Genomic DNA, 10,627 nt, shown 5'->3' on the forward strand with positions numbered 1-10,627 from the left:
AAAGCCTATTGATTTTCAACGATTTCCAATAATTACTGCCAGAGTTATGGCCCTTGATCACTTCAAGAAATTTTGTTGACGCCCTAGAGACCAGAATTAATATCCGATTGACCTTAAATTGATACACTGTGTTTAAGGTCATGAGACGAAGAATCCTATTGATTTTCAACTATTTCCGATAATTACTGTCAAAGTTATGGCCCTTGATCACTTTGTGACGCTCTAAAGGCTAAATTTAAGTTATCATCCGATTGCCTTCAGATTGATACACAACGTTTAAGATCTTGAAACGAGCAAGTATATTGATTTTCAATGAGTTTTTATGACTTGAACAGCTAAATCCATGATATTAAAAGTTTTGTATACAAAACGTTAGCAAGGGGCAGAACTTTATAAAAACTAAACAAATTCTAATGGTTTTCTGATAATTACTTCATGAGTTGTTGCTCTTAAACAGATTTTAGTGTATTATAAATGTTTCATTACCGAAAAAAGTAAAAATATGCGACAGCTTTTGTTGACTGCCCGGACGATTGAGCTGCTGTGGGCGAGTGTGAAATAGCTTTATTTAACGTCCACTTCCATCGAGGTAATATCGCAGACAATTACATGTAATATATACATAGTGAAATATTTACAATGTGATTAGTGGAATAAAAGGATAATTAGGTTTTTATATATATCTACAGAAGACAATAGATAACAGGACGAGACATGAGATAACAGGAGCAAAAAATAAAGAAGTGCCATTAGAGACGATCATTGACATTGATAAACAGACGAATTTGTGACAAAACAGACATAAATATGGACGAACTTATAGACAAGCATAGACATTTACAGACATACACGCAATACGGACATTTGACAAAACAGGCAAGAATTTGGACGAACATTTAGACATAGGGACATAGTATGTACATATATATATCTTTAGGTCATTTTCGTCGGTCTGGGCGATTTGTCCGGTTATTAGGATCGAACCTGCCACTTCCTGTTTAATGAGTTACCGTGCCCCCACCCTCCTATTATATTGTATATTGCTAATTAATTTGTAGTAAGGTTGTTAATTTGAACTTATAACTACCGGAAGAAAACCCATGGAAGGTCGTTAGTATGTCGACACCATTTTGATTAAACTAATTTGTGAAGTAGGTTGACGTCCTAACAAATCAGTCAGATTGTAATGAACCTTCACAGTGTCCATTTGATGATTTCATTTTACGGGTAGATTTGCTTCTGAGTAATGGCATGGGGTTTAACGTTCAACTTATCTGCATCAAATGTTTCAGCTGTCAAGAGTTCGTTTATGTGCCCACCAATGTGTACACAGTGCCTCGATTTTCCGTCCAAACCGAACAACTAGACAATATCTTGCCAGAACCCCGTCCTTCAGCACTGACAAGGAGAAACCGCGCCTGAAAATCCAAGGAACTTTCTCGGCCGAAACCGATACCCCTTGGTTTACGAGCCAGCGTCTTACTCACTGAGCCACCGCTTGTAAATACGTATGATCCTTAAAATACCAAATATGACATATGTTCTGGATAATTTGGCGTGGGGGAGGGGCAAAAAAGGGAGAGGCCCGTCTTGAAAAGAAAATAATTGAATGAGATTCTACTTCATTGTTGTCTTCATTAGCCCAGTTGGAGCAGTACAGTAGGACGTTAATCCCCGTTTCATTTTATTTTGAAGCGCTCGCATTGAAATGAGATCGTATATTGTCGTCGCCCCCGTCCGTCCGTCGGCTCGTCTTCACTATCCCAGTCTGAAACGAACAGTGAGACGTTAAACCCCATTTCATTTCATTTTATTTCATTTCGTTTCATTTTTACTTCCTGACCTTTCCATCTGGTCACATAAGACAACACTTCGACGATGAGTAGGCAGAACGAATAGAACAGTGCATGCCAATGACTGTAATTATCATATAGTTCTTTATTTGATATTTTTCCGATCTTTCGGAAGCCAATTAAACGGCTTGTTACGGAGACTTCTTGGCGTGCCAAGCACGGAACTGTGGGTAAACCACTAGAAACGTCAACGCTGATTGATTAATCAATGTCTGACACGACTTTTGAGTACAACTTGTCAGATCTTCATGTTTTGTAGGCCATCGAAAGTATAAAAAAAAACGAAACGAAATATAGATCTGTATTTTAATCAGATTGGGTAGATGACAGATGGACAGAAATAAAATGAAATGAAATTAAGTTTAACGTCCTACTGTTCTGCTCCTAACCTGGGCTAATGAAGACGGGCATACGCCATACAGTGTGCTATGAGGGAAATTTTGCCCGGACAGCGGCACTACGGCCTACTCTTATATCGAATTCCAACTGCCAAGGGATCTTTTACGTGCACGCCAATGTGTACACGGGACCTCGGTTTTTCGTCCCAACCGAACGACTAGACAGCTTTCCTTGTCAGGCCCTCCGTCCTGCATCACTGACAAGGGGAACCCACGCCGGAAAATCCAGATGAACTTTCTCGGCTAATGCTGGGATCGAACACCCGACCTCCAGGCCAGATGGACAGACGAACAGACAAACACTGATGAAAATCGATAGCGACAATCCAATTGCTTCACAACAAAACTGAAAAGAAATTGTATCCATGGTTTGAAAAAAATTGTAAAATTGATGGACAAATAATATTCAAAACCGACAGAAAATAATTAAAATCGATGAGTTCACAGTCTTATGGCCCCAATGCTTCACATCAAATTTGAAACTACCGCGTTAACAATAGCTTTGAAGTAAAGCTTTCAATTGCAAACTTGCTTGTTAAATGTCAATTTAATGTGTGGGCGACGTTTTATTCAAAATGTCATTTTTTGCATGGTTTTCAGACCATATTTTAAAAAAATAAATAAATCTAGGGACTTGACGCGGCGATTTTGAATTACAGCTTTCTTTGATACCGCGAAAATAAGACTGCTTTGAGTTTCGCATTCAAAGGCGTTGTACCTTTCGGGTGTCAGATGTATAATTATGTATGAGAGCATTGGAATAACAATAAATCCAGAACTGAAAATCGTGGGACAATGAAAATCGATTGGCTTTATTGTCCCTTGGCCCGCGGGCGTTCACAAGTTTTACGGGAAAAGAAGAATAACCAGGGAACGCTGCAAATGAATAAGGTTCATAATCTAGTGGCAAGAAAGCTTTAAAAAGAATCCCGTGGAACACTAAACATCAATAGGGTTCCTCCGCTCATGACCTAAATGCTTCACACCATATTTGAAAGGTATCCAGGTAAAGGGTGGAAATACGTCAACACAGCGGCTATGTTTCGAAAGAAGATTATACGAAAGGACAGCTTGGCTGTTGACAAAATATAATAAGGATTTACTAGTACCCTTCAAGAAAGCTAATCTCTATCGTGTTCACAAGCTTTTCCGGGCAAATAATATATCTCTGTAACAGAAAATCTTACATTACTGAAAATCAACAGGGTTCATCCTTGCTGCGGAACACTGCGTATCGAAAATCCATTAAAAACGTAAGTCTCTTTCGCGTTAAGAAGGTTTTCGGAAAATGGAGAGAGAAAGAGAGAGAGAAATGGGGTTTCACGTCCACTCGACACAAACTAGGTCATTTCGGGACTAACATAATATGATTTAATTTTATTTCAATAATTCGCTTGCGCATAGGGGTCTTTAGCAGTGGGAGGAAACCGGAGGACCCGGAGAAAACCCACGAGGTTGGACAGGCGACCCTACTCCTTGTCACGTACAACCGGGGATTCGAAACAACGCCAGTCGACTCAATGACAGACTTTATGATACAGCGCGCACGTTAACCATTCAGCCATCCAACCCCCCTCGGAAAATGGAGAGTTGAGCAATGAGTTCATCCACCTCTCAAGACTCCAATGTTTCACATCATATATGAAATAAGTACTTTAAAAAGTGTAGCTTCTATGGTGTTATGAAGGCCTTCGGAGAGTAGGGCTGAGTGTAGTAAGGAACAGAATGTCGCAGAACACTGAATATCAATATAGTTCATCTTCCCATATTTGAAAAAAAAATCTGTTAACAAGGATTCCGGAACATAAGTTTGCGGAGTACAAAAAGTCGATAGGCCACTATTTTGTTAACAAGGTTTCCATAAAGAGGGGAATAACTCAGGGGATTTCGAGAACCTTAAATTGGTATCTCGAGGAAGCATCACAGGACTACAGGATCTTAAGGTCTTCAACAAAATTTTGCATGATCACTATACGCTTCCGTAATAATATCGACCAATTTGGCTTACAAAATATGTTTAGTTGCAACTACCGTTTGTATCAGTCTGTGAATTATATTAAAACGGATATTATAGATTTCAATCCAGTTTAAAGTAGCTAAGTCTCTAACTCAATATCATAAAGTCTTACACGTTGAAAACACGAATTATTTGTCAATTCAAATCAACATTGATGTTGTTATCTTATCGGAAAAGGTAGACTTCTGATATCCAATATTTAAAATAAAATGAATATTTTACCATTGGTACACGAATCGTGTACCATATTGCGTTTCAGTGTCATTTGTAACACAGGTGACCAGAAAGAACGAGGCTAGACATATTCCACAACTAGTAGCACACAGTATGCCAGTCTTTATTAGCCTAGTCCGAGCGGAGCAGTGCGTTAATCTCCTTTTCATTTCATTTTTCATTTCCCTCGTAGCGCACTGTATGACGTATACCGATCTTCATTAGCCCAGTTGGATAAGAACAGTAGGACGTTAAACCTCATTTCATTTAATAACATGGTTATCAAACAGAAGATATATCTGATATTAAAATTACATAATATACTTTCAGAGAGAAATTAATTCTCATGATGTTTTCAAAGATAAAAGTTGACTTAATTTGCTTTCGCTTCAATTATATTGTGATTTATTACTTGCCTATTTGCAAAGAGATTTTTATCGTCTAGATTCTTAACATGTGCAAAACTGCACAGTCGATCGCACATCAAATAATATCGATCTTATTCTAGTCTTTAAACGTTCGGTCTAGCGATAAAAACGGAAACATGTTTAAGACGGTATTCATTCCAATCAACACGGGGTGCTTTATTCGTTACGTTTTTTCTGTTGGTCGACTTACAAACATCTAAGAACAAGTTTGAATAAAACATGTTCTGAGCTTATGACGTCAGCATTATATTATCTTTGACTTTGATTGGACACTCAATCAAACGTCTGGGTAATCAAAGCATTTCAACAGATTTCGCGGAATTTTCTGTATTAACGCTTTCCATTGGTCTTTAGATCTGGAGTCGACTAGGCACATTCCATTCATCAGTCACGCGATATTAAGGAAAACGTGAAAATGAAATGAAAATGGAGTTTAACGTCCTACCTCTCTGTCTCGACTGGGCTAATGAAGACGGACATATGTCAGAAAATGTGCGATGAGGGAAATTTTGCCCGGATAACGGCGCCAACGACCTACTCATCTCCCGTTAAAAGGCAAAACCTAGTAACTCACTTTTTTCCTATTTTGAGAAAACAAAGAAAAACGTAATGAATGAAAATTAAACCCCAGCTCATCCATTGATTTGACTATTGAGTTACTAGGTTTTGCTGTGGTATACTAGGCAAATGAAGGAAGTTGCTAGGTTGTGTCATGGGTGTAACTGCTTACAAAATCAAAAGATTGGAATATCTAGTACAACAACAGGAAGCACATACCCTAGTAACTACAAATTTGGTCCTAACTCAATTTTGATAAAAAACAAAACAAAAGTGAATTACTAGGTTTTGCCTTTTGACGGGAGCTCTTATATCGAATTCTAAGTGCCAAGGGTTCTTTTTCGTACGCGCCAATCTGTACACTGGACCTCGGTTAGTCGTCTCATTGGAACGACTATAGCCTGTCACTGACAAGCGGAAACCACGCAGGAAAATCCCAATGAGCTTTCTCACAGGGATCTAACAGGTTAGCGAGACAACATCCTACTCACTGAGTCACTGCGACTCACCATTAAGGAGAGAGAGAGAGAAATGGGGTTTAACGTCCACTCAACACAAACTAGGTCATTTCGGGACTAACATATGGTTTAATTTTATTTCAATAATTCGCTTGCGCGTAGGGGTTTTTAGCAGTGGGAGGAAACCGGAGGACCCGGAGAAAACCCACGAGGTCGGACAGGCGACCCTACTCCTTGTCACGTACAACCGGGGATTCGAAACCACGCCAGTCGACTCAATGACAGACTTTATTATACAGCGCATACGCTTACCATTCAGCCATCCAACCCCCCTCCCTTTTAAGGGAAACATATTTAACGCCTTGTTATGAATGTCGTTTGTAAACGTTCAACAATAATTGATTATGTAGCCTACAGGGAGGATATGTTAGACAAGCTGCTAATACGTTTTCTTGGTGAAACGTAATGAGTTTTATTTTTTTCAAATTAAACACCATCTTAAATTTAGAATATTTTGAAAGATATATCGCGCTATTAGAGAGAGGGAGGGAAATGGGGCTTAACGTCCAGTCGACACAAACTAGGTCATTTCGGGACCAACGCATGGTTCAATTTTATTTCAATAATTCGCTTGCGCGTAGGTGTCTTTAGCAGTGGGAGGACCCGGAGAAAACTCACGAGGTTGGACATGCGACCCTACTCCTTGTCACGTACAACCGGGGAATCGACGCCCCACCAGTTGACTCAGTGATAGACCTTATGATACAGCGCGCACGTGCTAACAATTCGGCCATCCAATCCCCCACCGGGCTATTAGACGGGTGCAGAGTGGCCGAATGGTCTAGGGCGTGCGCTTTGGATCAGAAGGTCTGTCACTGAGTCAGGTGACGTGGTTTCGATTCCTAGATTGTACGTGGCAAGAAGTAGGATCGTCTGTCCTGTCCAACCTCGTGGGATTTCTCCGGGTTCTCCGGTTTTCTCTCACTGCTGACGACCCCTACGCGCTATGTTAATCCCGAAATAACCTAGATTGTGTCGAGTGGACGTTAAACCACATTTTAATACCACTGGATGTAGCAGGTAAATGCATATACATGTATCAAGGGATTCCATCAATGCGGTTGCAGCCCTTCCGTTAACCATTCCAAACTCCACGATGGCGACCATTTTCAAGATGGTTGCCACAAAATATCATTTGTGCAATGACATGACTCCAAATCCTCCTATTCGATAGGTTTTTGAGTCCAACAATACATTTTTAACCAAATGAAATTCGATTTTAGAGCTTTATGTAAGCCTTACACTAAAAATAACATGAATGAAAAAAGCTAGATAGATTATTATGCATGGTGGTTTGTTGAGTATCTAGACATAATAGGACAGGTAGTACTTTGGTCAAGTGGTATACTGTGTCGCGCTTCGAGCTCAAACTGGTCTTTCACCTCTTGGAGACAGAGACGCCTTCTTAACCTCGAGGGTTGACTGCGAGTACTCCAGTTTCCTCCCACAGGAAATATCGTTTCCCGTTCGATATCATCCTTCGTGGAAGCCGATATTATAGCCTAGTAACTACCACAGCTTCATATAGATGACATAACCCTGTGTTTTTATATGTTTTCACATCAGTTGTTTTAACTAAAATAAAACCAAGTACTAAAAATCCAAACCATAAGACAGAATTCGAAGTCCTAAAAAACGTTATAGGCAAAATAGTGTATTCAAGCAAAATAGTAAAAAGCCTCTGCAGTTGATAATTCGACTTTCCAGTGACTCACAGAATAGAAATACGTATCAAAATCGTCATAATTGATCCTGTGGTTAAATAATGTGAAAGAAAAGCCGGAAATGGCAGCGATCTTGGAAAATGACGGCCATTGAGAAAGACGGTCATCGTGCAGACACAAATTTGAAAAAAAGTAACATCTCTCACACTCTTACAACTCTGGCATCACCTGTCATCTCTCCCCCATCCCTCTTATCTTCTCCACCCACCGCTCACTCTCAATTTAAGGACTAACCTAAGCTACACATTACATGATTAATATAACTTTAAAACTACTTTCTGTCGTTTGTTTCAGGTTTATCTCTAGCAGTGGGGATAGTGCTATACATCTCCGCCATTAACGACGAAGTCGGTTATAGATCCAGTAAAAGAGCGGAACAAACTTTTGTGTATAATTACGGTTGGTCGTTCTACACGGCAGGAATCGCTTTCATTACCTCGGAAATGGCAGCCGTTGTTTGTGTCACTTTATTTCTCCAAAGACATATGAAGATTGACGACTTAGAAAAACTGGTGCCTGGTTTACATCTAAAAATACGAACAAGACGTTTCTCGAGAAGGAATTATTATTCCGATTGTCACCAAACATTGATTATATGATCAGCTAAAGACAAATAAAAACACAAACAAACAGAGCTAGTAAATCCGTTCACGATTTTACCACCAAAAAGCTGGAATTGATTCATGATGATTTTTAGCTAAATGTGATTTTAATATCCTTAATGCCTCAAGTGCTTTATATTTAATGTAGTAATGACATGTGCTAAATCAGAAAAAAGGGACCGAGTAATGCGTTGGAATCGTGTTTGTATTTCATCGAGATGACTAAATTGGGCTATTGTTGGAGGATGCATTGCACAATATTTAGTTTCGTATTTTATTTTTTCAGATTGATTTTGTCATTAGTTTATGTGGCGACAGGTGTTCACGACGGTCTTTTTAATGAGATCGTGCTTTACCCGGAAGTAATTATGATGCTGGGAATTGATTTAAGCCATTAGTCATTCCAAAAACTATAGCTTACTTCGTGGTGCGATCATATTATTGTCGTAGCTTCTGATATAGATAGGCCCACGACGAAATACGCGTATCGTATAACTGACAGGATCTCGAGAATGGCAGAATGAAATTACACAGTGTCATAATCGGTAACCAGTCACTGATCTCTGGTCAAACGCCGGCTGTAACATATGGTGTAAGTATCATCATCGGTAGCCAGTTACCGATGCATGATCGAACGCTGTCTGAAACAAATGGTGAGTGTCATCATCGGTAACCACTCACAGATGCCTGCTTGTAACCAATGATGTAGTATGATTATCGATAACAAAGGACGAGTGTCCAGTCGAACGCTACCTGTAACAAATGGTGTCATATTATCATCGATAGCCATTCGCCGATGCCTGGTCGAACGCTGCCTATAACAAATGATGTCGAATCATCATCGGTAACAAAGGACGAGTTTCCAGTCGAACGCTGCCTGAAACACATAGTATCGTATCATCATCGGTAACAAAGAACGAGTGTCCAGTCGAGCGCTGCCTGTAACACATAGTGTCGTATCATCATCGATAACACGTAAATTGTATCCGGTCAAACGCTGCCTATAACAAATGATGTATCATCATCGGTATACAAGTAAATTGTATCTGGTCGAACCTGCAACAAACGATCATCTCTAAACAGTGAGTGGTGTCGGGTCGAAAGCTGCCTGTAAAAATGGTGTAGTATCATTATCGGTAACAATTGCGTGACTAGTATCTAGTCGAACGCTGCTCGTAACAAATGACGTAATATCATCATCGGTAACAAGTGACTAGTGTCCGATCGAATGCGATCTGTAATAAAGTGTATGTATCATCAAAGGTAACCAGTGAGTGGCGTCGGGTCGAGTGGTGCGTGTAACAAATGACGTAGTATCATCATCGGTGACTGGTGTCGGGTCAAGTGGTGCATATCATCATCGGTGAGTGGTCGAGTGATGCATGTAACAAATGACGTAGTATCGTTATTGGTGACTGGTGTCGAGTCGAGTGGTGCATGTAACTAATGACGTGGTATCATTATCGATGACTGGTGTCGGGTCGAGTGGTGCGTGTTTCAAATGACTGGAGGTCGCCATGTTTGATTTGAGTGTGTCTGTGTCACAACCTCTGATTGCCGCTATCGTGCACGTGTCGGCAACGTCTAGATGTTGTAATATTAGTTGATATTATGTCACGTGTATAGCGCGTTGAATCCAAGAGAAATCCATTACCGTGGAGATATTAATGATATATAATTTATTTTATTATTTCATCTGATTTATTTTTGATAAAGGAAGAATTTCGATTAGAAATTCAAGATCCCACAAGAACAAAAATAGTAAAACGTGGCTAGTAAAAATGGACCTCATGCATCCCATTCATATGATTATAAACCTCACCCGCCCCAGTCATATGATTGTAAACCCAAGTCATCTTAGTCATATGATTATAAACCTCACCCACCTTATCCATCCCAGTCATCTTATTATAGGCCTCATGCATCCCAATCATCTGATTGTAAACCCCATCCATCTCTGTCATGTGATTATAAACCTCACCCATCCGTGTCATCTGATTGTAAACCCAGTCAGTCATATAATTGTAAAGCTCATTCAACCCAGTCATCTTATTGTAAACCCTATCCATCTGATTATAAACCTCATGCATCCCAGTCATCTTATTGTAAACCCTATCCATCTGATTATAAACCCCATGCATCCCAGTCATCTTATTACAAACCTTATTCAACCAATCATCTTATGGCAAACCTTATTCATCTTATGGTAAACCTCGCTAATCTTACAGTTAACTTCGGTCAGGTGATTGTAAACCAGTCATCTTGTTGTAAACCTCGTTCATCTTTCTGTAAACCCCACTCATCCTACTATAGATG

At 39.7% G+C, this 10,627-nt stretch overlaps 1 protein-coding gene across 1 annotated transcript in view; it reads left to right on the top strand.

Annotated features, from left to right (window-relative positions):
* The window catches only part of LOC126812147 (voltage-dependent calcium channel gamma-5 subunit), a 46,892-nt gene extending 37,681 nt beyond the window's left edge, over window positions 1-9,211 (top strand). Inside the window, exon 4 of the mRNA XM_050538416.2 lies at window positions 8,004-9,211. Within this exon, the coding sequence (XP_050394373.1) occupies window positions 8,004-8,308 (305 nt within the window). The 3' untranslated portion in view covers window positions 8,309-9,211. The remainder of the gene's footprint in view (window positions 1-8,003) is intronic.
* Window positions 9,212-10,627: the final 1,416 nt, after the last annotated feature.

This window comes from Patella vulgata, chromosome 2 (genome assembly GCF_932274485.2).
Source record: "Patella vulgata chromosome 2, xgPatVulg1.2, whole genome shotgun sequence".
NCBI lineage: Eukaryota > Metazoa > Mollusca > Gastropoda > Patellidae > Patella > Patella vulgata.